Raw genomic sequence first — 21,608 nt, forward strand, 5'->3', positions numbered from 1 at the left:
ACAAATACTTGAGGTGTCCTAAAAAAAATACATAGCTCCCAACTGTGTGGACAAAACATTAGGAACACCTGCTCTTTCCATGACCAGGTGAAAGATATGATCCCTTATCGATGTCACCTGTTAAATCCACTTCAAAAAGGGTAGATGAAGGGGAGGAGAAAGGTTCAAGAAGTATCTTTAAAGCTTTTAACAGTTTCCCGTGTGTATCAAGAATTGCCCGCCACCCAAAAGCCATCCAGCCAACTTGACACTATTGTGGGAAGCATTAGAGTCCACATGGGCCAGCATCCTTGAGGAATCCTTTGGACACCTTGCAGAGTCCATGCCTTGAGGCATCGAGGATGTTCTGATGTCAACGCAATTTGGAATGTGTTCTTAATGTTTTGTACACTCGACATATGTATGTAGACACTCGACATATGTATGTAGACACACATGGATATTCTGATGTTATACCTCCACGGGTATCTTGTGGTTTTTGTTCCTGATGGGTAAAAGTCGTAAATAATTCTGCCGCCGCCAGAATCAAAACAGAAAAGCAAAACAAGCTTACCGAGAGGGGGCCTCCACATTCAAGTGGGGGCGATATCATTACTGCTTTCATCAAAGGAACACCCAAGTGAGCACTTTCACACTTTTATAAGGTTCTCGATAAGATCGTGTGGTTGCAAAAGGTGCAAGGAAAGAGAAATAAAAATATCAGCGGTTACTGGAGGGCAAGCACAGACACTATCCCCTCTACAGGATGAGTCAGAATACCTTTAGGGCTAAGCAATAACAGTCCCATTTTATATACAAAGGTTAAAGTCCACGTCTACTTCATATTTGACTGGGGGTGCGTCCCAAACGGCACTCTATTCTTTATACAGTGCACTACTTTTGACCATGGCCTATAGTCATTTAGGATGCATACTGGGGTTGGCTCCCCAGAGCCTGCCTGTAGCGGTAACGGTGAGTGGATAGAATGGGATGTTGACTTTTTTTCTCAAAACATTTTATCATAGCAGGAGAGACCGTAGTGTGGTCAAAGGTCTAATCGTGGATGTGAAAATGGACTTCAGAATTGGAGAGAGAGCACAGTACTCTAATGGCTTTAAAGAGTGAATACATTTGAGGTGAGGGATAGGAAGCAAGAGAGAGAGAGAGAGAAACAGAAAGGAAAAAATGAAGAGACAACAGACTGACAGACAGAGAAATACAAACAGAGTCAACGAAGAGAAGAGGGACAGACCGTCACACTGTTCACACCACACAGACCCACGTCATGTGACATTCCACTCACTTCCACATGTCCCGTCAGGCATCAGCATATAGCCATTGAGGCAGTAGCACTTGTAGCTGCCGTATGTGTTCATGCACCTGTGTTTGCACGGCCGGGGCTTCAAACCACACTCGTTCAGGTCTGGAGGGAGAGAAAGAGAGGAATCAGAAGGAGGTAGCGTGGGGGACGGAGAGGAAGGAGAAAGAGAGGGAGGAGAAAGGGAGGAATCAATAGGAGGTAGGGTGGGGGAATCAGAAGGAGGAAGGAGGGGGAGAGGGAGGAGAAAGGGAGGGAGGAGAAAGGGAGGAATCAATAGGAGGTAGCGTGGGGGATGGAGAGGAAGGAGAAAGAGAGGGAGGAGAAAGGGAGGGAGGAGAAAGGGAGGAATCAATAGGAGGTAGCGTGGGGGACGGAGAGGGAGGAGAAAGAGAGGGAGGAGAAAGGGAGGGAGGAGAAAGGGAGGAATCAGAAGGAGGTAGCGTGGTGGACGGAGAGGAAGGAAAAAGAGAGGGAGGAGAAGGGAGGGAGGAGAAAGGGAGGAATCAGAAGGAGGCAGCGTGGGGGACGGAGAGGAAGGAGAAAGAGAGGAAGGAGAAAGGGAGGAATCAGAAGGAGGTAGCGTGGGGGACGGAGAGGAAGGAGAAAGAGAGGAAGGAGAAAGGGAGGAATCAGAAGGAGGTAGCCTGGGGGACGGAGAGGAAGGAGAAAGAGAGGAAGGAGAAAGGGAGGAATCAGAAGGAGGTAGCCTGGGGGACGGAGAGGAAGGAGAAAGAGAGGAAGGAGAAAGGGAGGAATCAGAAGGAGGTAGCGTGGGGGACGGAGAGGAAGGAGAAAGAGAGGAAGGAGAAAGGGAGGAATCAGAAGGAGGTAGCCTGGGGGACGGAGAGGAAGGAGAAAGAGAGGGAGGAGAAAGGGAGGAATCAGAAGGAGGTAGCCTGGGGGACGGAGAGGAAGGAGAAAGAGAGGAAGGAGAAAGGGAGGAATCAGAAGATGGTAGCGTGGGGGACGGAGAGGAAGGAGAAAGAGAGGAAGGAGAAAGGGAGGAGAGAGAGAGGGAGATGGGGGATGACACTTATTTTGAGAGAGAGAGAGAGAGAGAGAGGGGGATGAGAGAGTGAGAGGGAGATGGGGGATGAGAGAGAGAGAGAGAGAGGGAGATGGGGGAGAGAGAGAGAGAGAGAGAGAGAGAGAGATGGGGGATGAGAGAGAGAGAGAGAGAGAGAGAGAGAGAGAGAGAGAGAGAGAGAGAGAGAGCAGGAGAGAGGGAGAGAGAGGGGAGAGAGGGATGAGAGAGAGAGAGAGAGAGAGAGAGAGAGAGAGAGAGAGAGCAGGAGAGAGGGACGAGAGAGACGAGAGAGCGAGAGATCAAAGGGCATAGGGTCAATCTGGGTCAAGCCCAGCACATCATTTGTATGGAGTATATGGGAGGGAGTGGGGTGTGGAGGGTGGGTGCCAGTCTCAGGTAAGTGCCTAAAGGAAGTGAAGTGTTTCCATGTTCAGACAAGCCCGGCCGCTACCTTCCTCCTCTCCTCCTCTTTTCACAGGAAGACACAGTTAACAGCTGTTCCAACTGACCAAGCTGCTTATTACATGCTGCAAATGGTAAAAACAAATCGCTTCCTCGTACGTAACCTTTTAAAGTTCATACCGATGGTGACATTACTGTTGTGTATCGCCTTGACAACTCCATCGCTGATTTCAGGGTGTTTCTTTTTGTGACCGTAAATGTCTATGCAGATATTATTAGAAAACTATCCCTTGTTAAGGTTACACGCTGTGTGAGCTCAGAGAGAATAGAATGTACCCGAGGCTCAACACCTGTCAAATACTGCCTCAAGTCATTATCTTTATATTGGTCTGACCCCACTAACTCAAGTCATTATCTTTACATTGGTCTGAAACACACAGACACTAACTCAAGTCATTATCTTTACATTGGTCTGAAACACAGACACTAACTCAAGTCATTATATTTACATTGGTCTGAAACACACAGACACTAACTCAAGTCATTATCTTTACATTGGTCTGAAACACAGACACTAACTCAAGTCATTATCTTTACATTGGTCTGAAACACAGACACTAACTCAAGTCATTATCTTTACATTGGTCTGAAACACAGACACTAACTCAAGTCATTATCTTTACATTGGTCTGAAACACACAGACACCAACAGTGGGGTTGAGTAAGTGTTCCATAAGAGTACTGATGTCCACAGTTGAAAAATGATACAATTCAAGGGGTTACATTTTTTGATAATGTACTGCACCTGGAGTGGACACCTTTTGAAGTGTGCTTGGAAGTAGGGTCCCTTGGGAGAACAGGGACCACCAGGAGTGCTAAAAAGGATACTTCAGGATTTTGGCAATGAGGCCCTTTATCTACTTTCCCAGAGTCAGGTGAACTACTAGCATGCTAGCAGATACCCAGAGACTTCCAGTCAGTCATTGGGCTGGGGAAGTTAGCATGGGCTCGCGAAGCTACCTCTAACTTCCTTCATGCTGGACACAGAGACATAAAAATAGTATCCACGTGTTCATGTTCATCTGGGGAAATAGATACAATGCATCATTCCCCAAATCCAGAAGTGTCCCTTTAAGTGTGTGTGTGCGTAAGGAGGGGAGTGACACACATATACGCACACACACTCACACACACACCGTCCCAACAACATTAGAACAACATCTATCTAAGTTACACCACCCCCTTCCATGTCTAATTGAGGCATGCCATGTCAATAGATCTCCATCTCAGCTGTACATGATGGCCGGTCGTTTTAAAGCCTGGCCCACTTCAGAGTAAAACCATGCGCGGCGCCATCTTTAGCTCTGGGGCAACGCGCGGAATGGGAATGCATTCTTTGGGTGCTTTGGCCGCTGGCATGCCCGTCTGTATCGGACAGATGCTACAGATTTAAATAGATGAATGGGGCGAGTACCTTGGTCGTATACCATGGTATTAATGTGAATTGACTAGCCCGCTAAGGCCATGTCAGCACCGTGATTGGTGGTAGGGGAGAAACGATCTGTTTAAATCCTCCGCTGTGCCATTGGGCTTAAGTCAATTTCCAATGCAGTAAATGTTAAGGGATGACTGACAGTCTGACAGAACGGGTTGGGGACGGATTAGAATAGAACACTGTGGCGTACTAGAATACAGTAAATGTTAAGGAATGACTGACAGTCTGACAGAACGGGTTGGGGACAGATTAGAATAGAACACTGTGGCGTAGTAGAATACAGTAAATGTTAAGGGATGACTGACAGTCTGACAGAACGGGTTGGGGACGGATTAGAATAGAACACTGTGGCGTACTAGAATACAGTAAATGTTAAGGGATGACTGACAGTCTGACAGAACGGGTTGGGGACGGACTAGAATAGAACACTGTGGCGTACTAGAATACAGTAAATGTTAAGGGATGACTGACAGAACGGGTTGAGGACGGATTAGAATAGAACACTGTGGCGTACTAGAATACAGTAAATGTTAAGGGATGACTGACAGTCTGACAGAACGGGTTGGGGACAGATTAGAATAGAACACTGTGGCGTACTAGAATACAGTAAATGTTAAGGGATGACTGACAGTCTGACAAAACGGGTTGGGGACAGATTAGAACACTGTGGTATACTAGAATACAGTAAATGTTAAGGGATGACTGACAGTCTGACAGAACGGGTTGGGGACGGATTAGAACACTGTGGCGTACTAGAATACAGTAAATGTTAAGGGATGACTGACAGTCTGACAGAACGGGTTGGGGACGGATTAGGATAGAACACTGTGGCGTACTAGAATACAGTAAATGTTAAGGGATGACTGACAGTCTGACAGAACGGGTTGGGGACGGATTAGAATAGAACACTGTGGCGTACTAGAATACAGTAAATGTTAAGGGATGACTGACAGTCTGACAGAACGGGTTGGGGGCGGATTAGGATAGAAATCTGTGGCGTACTAGAATACAGTAAATGTTAAGGGATGACTGACAGTCTGACAGAACGGGTTGGGGACAGATTAGAATAGAACACTGTGGCGTACTAGAATACAGTAAATGTTAAGGGATGACTGACAGTCTGACAGAACGGGTTGGGGACAGATTAGAATAGAACACTGTGGCGTACTAGAATACAGTAAATGTTAAGGGATGACTGACAGTCTGACAGAACGGGTTGGGGGCGGATTAGGATAGAACACTGTGGCGTACTAGAATACAGTAAATGTTAAGGGATGACTGACAGTCTGACAGAACGGGTTGGGGACGGATTAGAATAGAACACTGTGGCGTACTAGAATACAGTAAATGTTAAGGGATGACTGACAGTCTGACAGAACGGGTTGGGGAGGGATTAGAATAGAACACTGTGGCGTACTAGAATACAGTAAATGTTAAGGGATGACTGACAGTCTGACAGAACAGGTTGGGGAGGGATTAGAATAGAACACTGTGGTGTACTTGTTTTGACTTCCAATTGTCAAATAGCACTAATTTACACAAAACAACTAAGAGAAGCTTCTCTATAGGTTTCTAAGAGTAGCTTCTCTATAGGTTTCTAAGATAAGCTTCTATATTGGTTTCTAAGAGAAGCTTCTCTATTGGTTTCTAAGAGAAGCTTCTCTATTGGTTTCTAAGAGAAGCTTCTCTATAGGTTTCTAAGATAAGCTTCTATATTGGTTTCTAAGAGAAGCTTCTCTATTGGTTTCTAAGAAAAGCTTCTATATTGGTTTCTAAGAAAAGCTTCTCTATTGGTTTCTAAGAGAAGCTTCTATATTGGTTTCTAAGAGTAGCTTCTATATTGGTTTCTAAGAAAAGCTTATATATTGGTTTCTAAGAGTAGCTTCTATATTGGTTTCTAAGAAAAGCTTCTATATTGGTTTCTAAGAGAAGCTTCTCTATTGGTTTCTAAGAGAAGCTTCTCTATTGGTTTCTAAGAGTAGCTTTATATATTGGTTTCTAAGAGAAGATTCTCTATTGGTTTCTAAGAGTAGCTTCTCTATTGGTTTCTAAGAAAAGCTTCTATATTGGTTTCTAAGAGAAGCTTCTCTATTGGTTTCTAAGAGTAGCTTCTATATTGGTTTCTAAGAGAAGCTTCTATATTGGTTTCTAAGAGAAGCTTCTCTATTGGTTTCTAAGAAAAGCTTCTATATTGGTTTCTAAGAGAAGCTTCTCTATTGGTTTCTAAGAGTAGCTTTATATATTGGTTTCTAAGAGAAGCATCTCTATTGGTTTCTAAGAGTAGCTTCTCTATTGGTTTCTAATAAAAGCTTCTATATTGGTTTCTAAGAGAAGCTTCTCTATTGGTTTCTAAGAGTAGCTTCTATATTGGTTTCTAAGAGAAGCTTCTCTATTGGTTTCTAAGAAAAGCTTCTATATTGGTTTCTAAGAAAAGCTTCTATATTGGTTTCTAAGAGAAGCTTCTATATTGGTTTCTAAGAGAAGCTTCTCTATTGGTTTCTAAGAGAAGCTTCTCTATTGGTTTCTAAGAGAAGCTTCTCTATTGGTTTCTAAGAGAAGCTTCTCTATTGGTTTCTAAGAGTAGCTTCTATATTGGTTTCTAAGAAAAGCTTCTATATTGGTTTCTAAGAGAAGCTTCTCTATTGGTTTCTAAGAGTAGCTTCTCTATTGGTTTCTAAGAGTAGCTTCTCTATTGGTTTCTAAGAGAAGCTTCTCTATTGGTTTCTAAGAGAAGCTTCTCTATTGGTTTCTAAGAGAAGCTTCTCTATTGGTTTCTAAGAGAAGCTTCTCTATTGGTTTCTAAGAGAAGCTTCTCTATTGGTTTCTAAGAGAAGCTTCTCTATTGGTTTCTAAGAGAAGATTCTCTATTGGTTTCTAAGAGAAGATTCTCTATTGGTTTCTAAGAGAAGATTCTCTATTGGTTTCTAAGAGAAGATTCTCTATTGGTGTCAGTGGTTTATATAAAACAAAGATTTTAGTAAATAAAACACATTCATGAGTAGTTTATATTGTACTAAATGTGAATAATTACTTTACCCCACAAGCAAATGAATCTGTTACAGTTTTATATACACAACATAGTGAATTATGAACAAATCTCTGTAAAATCTGTGTCTGTGTGTTTCATCTTCTACACTTGATACCCTTGAGTACTAAACGAGAAGAGATGGCGCATCTGGAGCTGTCACGACAAAGTCATCATATTAAATATCGACTCCCACCAAGACATTCAACTAGAAATCGTTGACAGAATGAGAAACTAAAGTGGCCATTTCAGCTCTGAGATTAATAATCCAGGCGCAATTACTTGGTAATTTGTATTATAAAAAGAAAGACTATGTCTCTCCTTGTGGAGTAACTTTGGAGAGACAATCATTAGCACCTGTCGGTGTTCTTTATCATCAAACAGTGAATTCATATGTAGAATGGAGTGATACGAAACAATGTCATTGAGATTTCCTTTGGGCGATAACCACACTGGATATATTGGGTGCTTAACATGTGTTATAAAAATCCTAATCCTTTTTATCATTAACTTCCAAGCGTAACTCAAACTTGTGTCAAGGTCAAAGAACAATTCCCAACACTTCAACACAGTCTTGTTAGCATCATTAGCACTGTCACTACTGACATACAGGGAGTGTCGCTAACTATCATTAGCATCTCCTCAGCAACATGGCCAAACACACAAACATGACAAAATGCCCTCTCGACTAGCGACAACACCTCAAAGACATCTCACCCTGTCTGCTATTTTGGTCGACATCCCTGTTTTTTTATTGTCACCTTTCCTTTGGCCACTACCCTCCCTGACAGTTCAGTAATCACGCACGCACACATATATATACACACACACAGAACCCTGGAGCTGGTATTTGTCAGCCATTTCTCCCACTGTCACTCCTGCTTTGTCTGCCGGAGCTCTGCCTTCATCATTAATAAGAGCTGCTGTGGAGAGAGACATGGGTCCATAAAAACATTGTCCATTGAGAGAGAGAGAGAGAGAGAAGAGAGAGAAGAGAGAGAGGAGAGACAAGAGAGAGAGAGAGAGAGAGAGAGAGAGAGAGAGAGAGAGAGAGAGAGAGAGAGAGATATATATATTCGCTTGCCCAGGCAGTGACAACTGAAAACAGCTTGAAAATGTATATGAAGAGGATGATGGGAAAGGAATGGGTCACGTTCTCAGACAGCACAAGAGCCGAGCAGCAACTAGCGCAGCCAAATGACATACACAGCCTGGCTGAGTCTGCTCCCTGTTGGAAGATGGACAAGATAGAGGGAGACGGGAGGAGATAACGAACGAGAGACAGAGAGCGAGATGAGAGAGGAGATAACAGATAGGACTGACAGATTGGAGAGATAGAACCACCACTTGACAAGGTCTTGGGAGTCTATTGTATGTGTCTCTGGAGTTGAACCCTTCACTGAGATATTACTATTTACTGTCAATGAACTGTCGTGATGCATCGAGAGAGGGAGAAAAAGAGAGAGACAATTTATTTAACCAGGCAAGTCAGTTAAGAACTAATTCTTATTTAAAATGACAGCCTAGGAACAGTGGGTTAACTGCCTTGTTCAGGGGCAGAACGGCAGATTTCTACCTTGAAAGCTCTGGGATTCGATCCAGCAACCTTTCGGTTGTTTTCGGTTACTGGCCTAACACTCTAACCACTAGGCTAGCTGCCACCCCAGACATAGAGAGAGAGAGCGAGAGAGAGACATAGAGAGAGAGACATACAGATAAAGAGAGAGAGGAGAAGGAGAGAGTAGTCCAAGTGATTTATTGGGTGGACTGCTTCAAGGTATGCGTCGGTGGTGCGTTTCTGACACGCCACTAATACTTGCTAACAGATTACCCAGGGGGCTCTCTGGTCAAGAACATGCAGGTCTTGAAATAAAACAACACGATAACGCCGGACAGACAGAGTGGTCCATTGTTCTAAGGTGGCTGAGAAACCATGAGAACCCATGTATGTGATGGTTCCCCTTCCGAGCTGTCGGAATTTCAGGAAAAATAAGAGAAGGTGGGGGGAGGAGAAGAACGAAAAACAAAAACAGAGGAAGAAATTGGAAATAGCACAGCAGCTTTCAGTGCTGATTGATGAAGGAAAAGGCCACTGCTTCAGAGGGATAAAGGAGAACAGAGAGAGAGAGGGATGAAGAGAGAGAGAGATTCAAATAAAGAAAGGAAACCCAGTTGCTGGAATAGGAGTCCAGAATAGAAACGGGGTTTAAATGCAAAGAGGCACAGAGTGGTGTGGCATATTGGCATCATGGCATGCTTGGCGTTCGCTCTGCCATTCCTGCTGCCAGGCCAGGCTCTGGTATCGGCTCTCCTAGAAGGAGGAGGGAAGGAGAGGAGGAAAAGAGGAGGAGACATTCATTCTCACTCGGCCCAAGCCATAGAGGACTGAGCCATGCATGTGGGGCATACAGTGGGAGCTGGGTGTGGCGGGGAGCAGGCACCCTTCACCACCTCACATTCCACAGTTTATCTCACCCTCCATCAACACCCCTGCTGGAGGCTGGTGGTCCACAGGAAGAAAGATAGGGGGGTGACTGTCCCATGTTAGGGGGGTTACATAGTCCAGTTCCTCTTCTTATATAGGGGAGGGAAGGGGGAGACAAAACAGCACACAAGGAGAGAGAGTGAGAGCTCGCCGCCGATGGGAGAAACACCCACGCACACACACTCTGGGATTAGTACACCTCTGACCACGACTGCATTCCTGGAGAGCAAGAACGACATTATGCAGCAAAGAGGATTACACATTTGCAGACTAGAATCACACCAAAAAAGAGAGAGAAGGAGAGAGAGCCTGTTTCTCCTTCTTCTCCTCCCTCCAGCATTCCTTTGCGTCAGCGATGACATGAGACAACGTCTCGGAGTCAGAGAGAGTAATCAGTCAGTCTGACCCTCCACCTGTATATCTGGACTTCAGAGTGTGTGTGTGTGTGTGTGTGTGTGTGTGTGTGTGTGTGTGTGTGTGTGTGTGTGTGTGTGTGTGTGTGTGTGTGTGTGCTATTGAGAGAGTAGTGACTACCTGATTGAATCAGGCTGAACCACCTGGTCTAACTACTTCCTTGCCAACTTGGTCCAGTCCAGGGCCTCTTGTCTGTCTTCCTGTCTGCCTGCCTGTCTGTCTTCCTGCCTGCCTACTGACCATTAGGTGACCTTGATAAGGATGGAGGAGAATGGTAATTGAACAATGCAAAGACCTGGGTGACACAAGGCTAATCATATGATGACATGTAAAGTATCCTTTGTAATCCTGTGGCAGCTGCAGTGTTTGACTTTCAACTTTACAAATATCACCCCAACTAAACAGAGAGAAAGAGACATAGAGAGACAGACGGAGACGGAGAAAGAGAGACAGAGAATGGCGCTCAGTTGGTAGAGCATGCTGCTTGCAACGCCAGCGTTGTGGGTTCGATTCCCACGGGGCACCAGTACGAATCAAAAGTATGAAAATGTACCTGCTCGCTACTGCAAGTCGCTCTAGATGAGAGCGTCTCCTAAAATAAAAAAAATAGATAGATATCTAGATAGAGTGTCTACTAAAATAGATAGATATCTAGATGAGAGCGTCTCCTAAAATAAAAAAATAGATAGATATCTAGATAGAGCGTCTACTAAAACAGATAGATATCTAGATAGAGTGTCTACTATAACAGATCGATATCTAGATAGAGTGTCTACTAAAATAGATAGATATCTAGATAGAGTGTCTACTAAAACGGATAGATATCTAGATAGAGTGTCTACTATAACAGATAGATATCTAGATAGAGTGTCTACTAAAATAGATAGATATCTAGATAGAGTGTCTACTAAAACGGATAGATATCTAGATAGAGTGTCTACTAAAACGGATAGATATCTAAATAGAGTGTCTACTAAAATAGATAGATATCTAGATAGAGTGTCTACTAAAACGGATAGATATCTAGATAGAGTGTCTACTAAAACAGATAGATATCTAGATAGAGTGTCTCCTAAAATAGATAGATATCTAGATAGAGTGTATACTAAAACAGATAGATATCTAGATAGTGTCTACTAAAACAGATCGATATCTAGATAGAGTGTCTACTAAAATAGATAGATATCTAGATAGAGTGTCTACTAAAACGGATAGATATCTAGATAGAGTGTCTACTATAACAGATCGATATCTAGATAGAGTGTCTACTAAAATAGATAGATATCTAGATAGAGTGTCTACTAAAACGGATAGATATCTAGATAGAGTGTCTACTAAAACGGATAGATATCTAAATAGAGTGTCTACTAAAACAGATAGATATCTAGATAGTGTCTACTAAAACGGATAGATATCTAGATAGTGTCTACTAAAACAGATAGATATCTAGAGATATCTCTAGATAGAGTGTCTACTAAAACAGATAGATATCTAGATAGTGTCTACTAAAACAGATAGATATCTAGATAGAGTGTATACTAAAACAGATAGTGTCTACTAAAACAGATAGTGTCTACTAAAACAGATAGATATCTAGATAGAGTGTATACTAAAACAGAGAGTGTCTACTAAAACAGATAGATATCTAGATAGTGTCTACTAAAACAGATAGATATCTAGATAGAGTGTCTACTAAAACAGATAGATATCTAGATAGTGTCTACTATAACAGATAGATATCTAGATAGAGTGTATACTAAAACAGAGAGTGTCTACTAAAACAGATAGATATCTAGATAGTGTCTACTAAAACAGATAGATATCTAGATAGAGTGTATACTAAAACAGATAGTGTCTACTAAAACAGATAGTGTCTACTAAAACAGATAGATATCTAGATAGAGTGTATACTAAAACAGAGAGTGTCTACTAAAACAGATAGATATCTAGATAGTGTCTACTAAAACAGATAGATATCTAGATAGAGTGTCTACTAAAACAGATAGATATCTAGATAGTGTCTACTAAAATAGATAGATATCTAGATAGTGTCTACTAAAACAGATAGATATCTAGATAGTGTCTACTAAAACAGATAGATATCTAGATAGAGTGTCTACTAAAATAGATAGATATCTAGATAGAGTGTCTACTAAAACAGATAGATATCTAGATAGTGTCTACTAAAATAGATAGATATCTAGATAGAGTGTCTACTAAAATAGATAGATATCTAGATAGAGTGTCAGCGCGTGCTCAGTTTCCAGATAATAAACACAGCAAAAAGCCTTAAACAGGGGTATTTAACATCATCTAACTACAGAGATTTAAGGCTACTTCCAAACCTTATATTAGCTAACGCTCTCAGAATAGAAAGCGCTTAGGATGACATGAAGGCCGAGCGGTACTCAACTTGAGGTACGTGAAGCATAATATTTGGAGAGATGCCGCTGGCTCGCTGACACGTATACGAGAGAGAAATGTAGGGGGAGGGGGGAGACGAGAGGGAAAGAGATAAATAAAGAGAGAAATGTAGAGAGAGAGAGACAGAGAGCAAAATAAATGGAGAGAGGAGGTCTCATAATTGTACAACTCGATTACAGATATTTTTATTTTGATGTCTGAAACAGTTACATGGCACTCCCTCCCTCACAGGACCTTTTAATGGCATCTAAACAGTGGGAGACAAGGGTTTAATTGAAACCTCCCGTAGAAAATAATCATCTTATTAAAGGGATTTTGGTCTGCGGGAGTGTGTCTGGCACGTCGTCTCAGTGCTAACTGGATTATCTTGGTAATGAGTTTGATTTGGTGTGGTACAGCATCAGTACCCATCTGGCCCCACCACCATGGCCCCACCATGACAAGATGTCATTCTGTTAAAGGGGCAATCTGCGATTGGTAAATCCGTTGTTTGAACTGCAGAATGTAAATAAATAAAAGCGTTAACATTTGAAAACAAGCTGGACACGGTTTTGATCAGTAATTGTGATAGAGCGAAACATTTTGAACATTTGGTGTTATTGCAGGGGATGTTTGATCAATGACACAGAATTAATAGCAATGTACAATGTATAATTGTAATACCTCTAATCCCAACACTAAATTGCTGGAATAATTGCTCACTAATATGAATAGATCATGGGTATACATTGGTCTAGCCATTACAGTGGTACAGGAAGAAAGAGCGACATAATGACACGTTCCTAACCAAGCTGGATTCTCGACAGAGAGACTTTAAAGTAAGAGGGAGAGTGAATTCTCCTCAACGATCACCTCTATGGTCCCTCTTGTCGCTGTCACAAACATCTGCTGTTGTGGTGCTTTAACACTGTTGTTAATCACAGTGCCTTGAGGATCATTCCTCTGTGCTCACCACTCAGTTATTGTGGAAGCAGAATGCCTAGCCCCGAGCATGCACCTTACTGCACTGTGTGTGTGTGTGTGTGTGTGTGTGTGTGTGTGTGTGTGTGTGTGTGTGTGTGTGTGTGTGTGTGTGTGTGTGTGTGTGTGTGTGTGTGTGTAGCCTTTGTGTTATACTTGTAACTACTGCTTGTAAACAGGTTTCTGTGTGTATAGCGCCACATCACTATTTCAACCATTACAGTTCTAAGTGGGTGTCTAACCGAACATGAATTAAACATAAGACAGATAGACAGATCAATCAAGTAACGACATAAAGGAAAATGAACATTCACAGCGTGTCTTCCACTGACATTAGAACGGTAAATCAGCAGTTAACAGAAAATCACTACTTTGAATGGAGAAAAGAAATCCAATCTTTAGGTTTTGAATAATTAATGATGTTTCTAAGGTGACGTGGAATGATTCCTGCTGAAGGTTAAATATATTAGACATACATGATCTCTAAATGATCGATCGCTTGAAAAATCCCCAGATTGCCCCTTTAATGAGCTCTTCAGTCAGTCACACCAGATGTCAAAGCCAAGTGCTTGTCTACAGCACTGCTCTGCCAACTGAGTTCCAAGCACACTTTAGCATTTGAATATTTTTAAATGATAGTTTGTCAGACAAGTCAAATTATTATTAGTACATTGATAAAAGAGCAACGTCCGTCCTAGTCGAAGTAAGGAAGTCAGAGGTGTTCATTAGAGCACGCAACGGAAAATGTTTTAAAACATTTTGCAGCTGAAAACTAAAATGTAATGTTTTTTATTGGACCTGTCTAAGTAGTCCCTCCCAGTTTGAGTCTGTTCTCTTCCTTTGGTTACTAACGAACATGACCCATGTTTGATTCTTTTTCTAGCGACTACATCAAAGTTCAGCCACCTTAGCCTGAGACATGTACGATGACTAATTTCTACATTCCGGAAAAGATTTTAACCCCCTCTCCCCCCTTCTGTCTCGCACCCTCTCTCTCGCCCCTCTCTCTCTCTCTCCCCCTTCTTGTTTTTAATTACATGCTATCCTATTCCTGTCTTAAGGCGTGAATTCCACAAGTAGTTTCAAGCCACTTGGATTTACCTGAAACTAACCCTGACTGAGGGGGTCATTCAATTCAATATAGAGGCACAGACACAGACACACGCACACACACACGCACGCAAGCACTCTCACTCACTCACTCACTCACTGTGTGGTAACTCTCAACGGACTACTCGTTGCACTGCGTTTTCAGCCTGCTCTCTGAGTTATCTCAGGACAGTAATTGAGATGTTATCTGCAGAGGGAGGTTGCACTCCAGGCATCATTCACTGTGTGTGTGTGTGTGTGTGTGTGTGTGTGTGTGTGTGTGTGTGTCGGCGCACAGCAGGCATTTCCATTTGTGCTGATTCAGGCTGTTTCTACCACCCTCTCCTGTGTGATTATAGTATCTAACCACTTTGGAGAGAGCTGCCTGTATCCTGCATCAGCTATGAATCAATGAATAAAACGGCAACATTAATACGCCTGTTCCTGTTGCTATGTCTGTGTGCATTGTAGACAATAAACAATGATTATCATGCCCTCGCTCAGGGCCGGGTGAAGTTTGACTTCCATTAGTTTCCTTTGGAAAATGTTAATGTCAGCAGGTCTGGATGGAGGTGGATGAAAGGGGCCATGAAGAACTGAGTAAAGGCATGCTGGCTCAGATTAGAACGACCACTAACTCACTATGGCTCTCTCTCTCACTGACTATCTCTATCTCTCACCAACTCCATCTCCCACTCACTAACTCGCTCTCTCATCTCTCACTAAGTACCCATCTCTCTCTCTCTCTCTCTCTCACCAACTCTCTCTCTCTCTCTCTCTCTCTCTCTCTCCAACTCTCTCTCTCTCGCACTAACTGACTAACTCTCTCTCCCTTTTTCTCTACAGGAGTATGAAAGGTACAGTGTATTTTCACACAGAAGACACCAAGTGTTCTATCCAATCTTGGTGTAGGGTGTAATCACAATGTCATTAAGCATCACAATGTCACAATGTCACGATCACAACATCAACCCAGTTACTGGTCGGCGGTGAGGAGGACGGTCTTACCTTGATTGCAGGTTTTTCCAGTGAAGCCGGGGTGACACTTGCATTTGCCGGGTCCTACGCAGTCTCCATGCTTACACCCGTGCTGGCACAGAGCTGTTTGGGGAGGATTCCCATAGATAGGAGAGAGGCAAGTGAGAAGAGCAGTACCCCGGAACACACTCACAGCCTGTTTTCATAAAGCGTCTCAGAATAGGAGTGCTGATCTAGGATCAGGTGCCCGGTGTCTATGCAATCTTATTCATTATGGTCTAAAAGTCTAAACTGATCCTAGATCAGCACTCTCAGACACTCTGTGAATACAAGCCCTGGTCTCAGATCAGATGTGAGAAAGCATTTAATCCTGTCTGACTTGTTCAGTAACTTGGTGTGTACTACTGTTGATCTACTTTAGTTTATTAGGTTTTATAGAAAATCCTTTAGAAAACATTTTCTTGCATCGTTGGTTAGTGGCTTGTAAGTAAGCATTTCAACGTAAGGTTTCAACCTGTTGTATTCGGTGCACGTGACTAATAACATTTTCTTTGATTTGTTGATTTACTAAGTACGACAATGCAAGCACAGTGGCGCGTGTGTGTCATACTGGTGTGGGATTAGGGGCGATGGGAATTGTGGTTCAACAATGTACAGAGATAACATTTTCATGTGAAACCATGCTTTCATATAAGTTATAAACGGTATTACTGTACAGCGCTGGCTTATTGGGAGAGAGAATCCTGTTTCCTTGTTGATTTGTATCCATTTCAAAGCCTACAAGCCCTAAGCGATTAAAACACTTGAACGTTGTGCGAGCGCTGAAGTGCTGATTTTCCTGGCTTTGAAAGCGGCTGCACTGATATTTACGGTGGGAAACGGCCAACACAGCTAAACTAAACGAATAGCCTCATACCTCACTATTACACAGCTAAACTAAAGGAATAGCCTAATACCTCACTATTACACAGCTAAACTAAAGGAATAGCCTAATACCTCACTATTACACAGCTAAACTAAAGGAATAGCCTCATACCTCACTATTACACAGCTAAACTAAAGGAATAGCCTAATACCTCACTATTACACAGCTAAACTAAACGAATAGCCTCATACCTCACTATTACACAGCTAAACTAAAGGAATAGCCTAATACCTCACTATTACACAGCTAAACTAAAGGAATAGCCTAATACCTCACTATTACACAGCTAAACTAAAGGAATAGCCTAATACCTCACTATTACACAGCTAAACTAAAGGAATAGCCTAATACCTCACTATTACACAGCTAAACTAAAGGAATAGCCTAATACCTCACTATTACACAGCTAAACTAAACAAATAGCCTCATACCTCACTATTACACAGCTAAACTAAACAAATAGCCTCATACCTCACTATTACACAACTAAACTAAACGAATAGCCTAATACCTCACTATTACACAGCTAAACTAAAGGAATAGCCTAATACCTCACTATTACACAGCTAAACTAAACGAATAGCCTAATACCTCACTATTACACAGCTAAACTAAAGGAATAGCCTAATACCTCACTATTACACAGCTAAACTAAAGGAATAGCCTAATACCTCACTATTACACAGCTAAACTAAACGAATAGCCTAATACCTCACTATTACACAGCTAAACTAAAGGAATACCTCACTATTACACAGCTAAACTAAAGGGATAGCCTAATACCTCACTATTACACAGCTAAACTAAAGGGATAGCCTCATACCTCACTATTACACAGCTAAACGAAAGGGATAGCCTCATACCTCACTAATACACAGCTAAACTAAAGGGATAGCCTCTATACCTCACTATTACACAGCTAAACTAAAGGGATAACCTCATACCTCACTATTACACAGCTAAACTAAAGGGATAGCCTCATACCTCACTATTACACAGCTAAACTAAAGGGATAGCCTCATACCTCACTATTAGCACGGCGTTAAAACACACAAAAGCAAACGCTTGCCTTGAACATTATGTTCAGTATCAGGCAGTAGAAACAACATCAAACATCATATTTTCTGACTGCTGGTTGTCCATTGCGTGAAGTGTTGTTTAGGGCAACTGAAGGCATTAGGACTTGAGGCAATAGTAACGCTTTACAGTATCTCTGTGTGTTCTGGTGTTGGAGACGCCCGAGTCCCAAATGCTACCCTATTCCCTTCATAGTGCATTACTTTTGACCAGAGCTCAATTGACCCTGTTCCAAGGTAGTGCACTACATAGGGAATAGGGTGTCATTTGGGACCCAGGCACAGAGCTGGAGGCTTGCTCTGCTTTCTGTTCTGTCTAACTGTGCTGTTCACTGTGTTCACCTGCAGCATACTAACCACGGCTGATATACAGGGCCTCAGCCAACTGGTACTAATTTCCATTAAAAGCTTCATTAAGTCCGTCATAATAGGGACCAATCAGGCTCCTTAATTATCCATACGGTTGGAGTCGGAGACGGGGTAGGGGGTTATATGTGTTTGTGGCGGGAAGCGGGGTGAGTGTGCGTGTGTGCATCATGATTGGACACGTCTGGGCGAGCTCGCTTATCTTGTCACAGATTTATTGTGCGCCTGATACCATCATTATGTGATGTACAATGTAGAGGTTCAGTGGGAAAGAGTGGAGACTCAACATCATGACTGATGCTTAGTGGAAATAGACAATGGAACTGTACAGAAGGCTAGCTGAGCATTGCTTAACTATAAAGATATAAGCAAGCATGAAAAGTTTAATTTTGGCATTGGAAGTACACCCTACAGGTGTAGGATCTTAATTTGATCACTCTTTGTTGCTGAGAATTTTCCTGCACAGCATGGAAAATGTACACTTGTAGTGTATTCAAGGCTTAAAAAGTATTCTAAAGTTTGTAATTTACACTTTACATGTTAGCCATTTAGCAGATGGTGTTATCCAGAACAACATACAAAAGCAATTAGGGTTAAGTGCCTTGCTCAAGGGCACATCGAGAAGAGTTTTCACCTTTTACATTTCAGACTTGATTTTCCTTAACAAAAAATGTATCTACCTCTAAAAAAAATCCACATAATAATTCACATTTCCTGTTGCTGCAGGATAATTTTCCTGCTGTAGCAAACCCGGCTCCAATTAAGATCCTACACCAGTATATAGGTTACCCAAAATGCCCATTCACAAAATGTCAATTGAAATCGAAGCGTATCATTGTGGCGGTTAAACCTTTGAGCATGGGGCGTTGGAGGCGATAGAGGGATAGTGTTCATATTTCGGCTTGGAACATTGTTCATATTGAATTCACAGCCATTAGTGGGGATTCCTTTAGCTGGAGGAGATAGCATTGTGTAGTCTCATTCCACTTTATTAGAATGTGTAACCTAATAGACAAGACAGCGTTAGCCCATTTTCCAAACCTGGGATATATGAGATAGGGTGTTAACGCGAGGACGCAGGTGAGCTGTGAAACCTCTAGATTACGCCCCTGATTAAAAATAAAAAAGGGTTCGACATATTTTGGCGGGGGGAGTTGAATCAGGGAAACGTGTAAAACTTGTTAGGTCAAGTCCTTATCTGGTCAGCGATTTGGGCCAATTAAAGTCGATGAAATCATTTATTAATAAAGCTGACACGGTCACTGTCACGAGCTGTGAGGGGTTTTATTTTAAAGTTTTTCCACAGAGGGTAGTATGAGGACAAGCATGCTCAGAAGTAACCCATCCCAGGCTGTTGGGTTCAGAGAAAGGTTGGTCTTTTTAAATCTGCGGTGCAGCCCAGGGAAATACCCTGTGTTCATTAGACCACATCAAACCACATGAGGAACTAAAAATGGCCGCCGCAACCGCAGAGGAGCAACTACATGCTCCAATTCAACGCGCTTCTCGTTCCCTGAATACCTAGTGATGACAACCCTTCACACCAGTTTGCATCAGGCATTCCTCTGGCCATCCATCCTTAGAGCCCATCTAAGGATCAGGCCCACAGTGTCCAGACTGGAGCCTGAAGTCACAAGCTCTGCTGGTCAGCTGCTGCTAGCAACCTAGCAGTGCCAAAAGCCCTGGTCTGGCCTAGTAAGCCTATGTAAATTACAATCGCCAGAACGCCCCCCATCCCCAAAGAACATTTTGACGGCAGTTTTAGCCTCTAATATTAGTTTATTATCATCAAGTTCAATCCTACGGTCAATCAAATCGAGATATTGAATTAAATAGTGATCCATTCTGACTACTACATTTGTCGTCACACAGGACCATGTGCTGACACAGACCAATCACGGGCCGGCAGGCTACGGGGAGGCTCGCGCCCGGTGGAGTTGGCTCTCTCAGGCAGGATGAAAACGACTACGTCGACCATGAACCTTTGCTAGTTACGGCCACTTTTACCATGATCCTTAACAATTTCTTGGTGCCATTCAGCCCCATGCAGCAATATGGCGTGGTTGAAATTCAAATACTTCCGGCTTCCATAGGAATACGTGGATGCCGTCAACGCTATCACCATCTACGGGCTTTAATGTCTACGCTAAGGATGTTGGTCTACTTTTGGTCTCTGGGGGTCAGATGTTTGTGAACTTCATTGGAATGAGGAAGTATGCTCCAGCTACTGTAACTTGACGGTGTTTGGCAAAGACAGTTCAAATGTTAAGATACAGTATATGATATTGTCAAAACCATTGTATTCGGGTAGAAGAAAAGCTGGATATTTTTTTACTGTACTGCTTGACATACATGTATTGCTAGAAAAAACATTTTAGCATTCTGTTATCTGACAGCGGAGTTAATTTCGTGCAATTCTACACATTTTGCCACAGGGCAGAGAGGAAAAGGAGCTATTTTACATATCATTTCCTAAACTTCTACGCATTTTGCCACAGGGTGTAGAGAATTTGCATGCAGTTTTTAATATGATAGGGTTTCTGAGTAAGACTGAATAACAAAAATCAATGGGGGCCCCCCGGCTGGTAATTCCACCATGATTACTAAGTTTAGATGGCTGGCCGCTAGACTAACTTACCATTCTAAAATACTTTAGCTGACGTGGGCTAATTGAGTGACTATCAGTGACTGACATAACAAGAGAAAAACTGCTGATGCACAACCACATTTTTTCATTGCACCTTGTTTATTCTACTATTTTAACTTGCAACAGTAAGTTGAGACCCCAACTGAGCCCCCCCCCCCCCCCCTCCATCACTGATGTAGGCGTACCATTTTGAAGATTGGGAAGTCATCTACATTGAACTATAATTATTTTACATAGGCTCTTGGTTGATGAAGTTTCCATGTACTAGCTAGGCAGCTGTATATAGTTTATATGAGGATATAAAACTCACAGGAAATGAATAACTAACACTTAGCCATCTGAGGGCATCACATAGCTCTCAGTCAAGTTTGGAGCTGGTGTGAACGCCAAACATCTCAGTCATGCTGCTGGTGTGAACGCCAAACGGTGGCTGCAGCACCAGAGTTCTCAAGCCAGAAAGGGAGGAGATATGTCTTTGCCAAGGGGATGGGGAAGGGGGGAGGATGAGGGAGAAGGGGGGGAGGTGACTATTAATAAATCAGTGAAGCCAGGATTCAGAGGATGTGTGTGCCTCGCTGCCTTCAGGACCTCGTCTTGCCAAGAATTATTTGAAAGAAATATGTGGAGCAGCTGACCTTGTGGCGGACACCGTATTCTCCCGACTACTCTGTGGGTTAGAGCGAAGACGCCTGCTGCAAAACAAATGTGCAAACACAAAGAAAAGAACATTCCAGCAGGCGTTTTGTCTTGGTTGGATGAGAGAACAGAATCAAGGCATGAGAGAGCCAGAGAGCCGTGCTCTTTTTGACGAGTAAAGCATTCTTGAAATGATGCACAAAGCATAACAAGGAGTCACACACATTACATGGTTACAACCACAGAGGATGGGCATCGGATGGCACGTCCCCTTCGCAACATGCAATGTAGCTAGTAGCTACATCTTGAATATGCTTACAAATTCAAGTTTAGATCAATCACACTAAATGTAAGCACAG

At 42.6% G+C, this 21,608-nt stretch overlaps 1 protein-coding gene across 1 annotated transcript in view; it reads right to left on the reverse strand.

Annotated features, from left to right (window-relative positions):
• The window catches only part of LOC139419114 (nephronectin a), a 59,966-nt gene that overhangs the window by 23,717 nt on the left and 14,641 nt on the right, over positions 1 to 21,608 (reverse strand). Inside the window, exons 3-6 of the mRNA XM_071169048.1 lie at positions 21,249 to 21,302; positions 15,630 to 15,722; positions 9,725 to 9,823; positions 1,283 to 1,402 (exon numbers count right to left, since the gene is read on the reverse strand). Of these exons, the coding sequence (XP_071025149.1) occupies positions 1,283 to 1,402; positions 9,725 to 9,823; positions 15,630 to 15,722; positions 21,249 to 21,302 (366 nt within the window). The remainder of the gene's footprint in view (positions 1 to 1,282; positions 1,403 to 9,724; positions 9,824 to 15,629; positions 15,723 to 21,248; positions 21,303 to 21,608) is intronic.

Source organism: Oncorhynchus clarkii, chromosome 10 (genome assembly GCF_045791955.1).
Source record: "Oncorhynchus clarkii lewisi isolate Uvic-CL-2024 chromosome 10, UVic_Ocla_1.0, whole genome shotgun sequence".
NCBI lineage: Eukaryota > Metazoa > Chordata > Actinopteri > Salmoniformes > Salmonidae > Oncorhynchus > Oncorhynchus clarkii.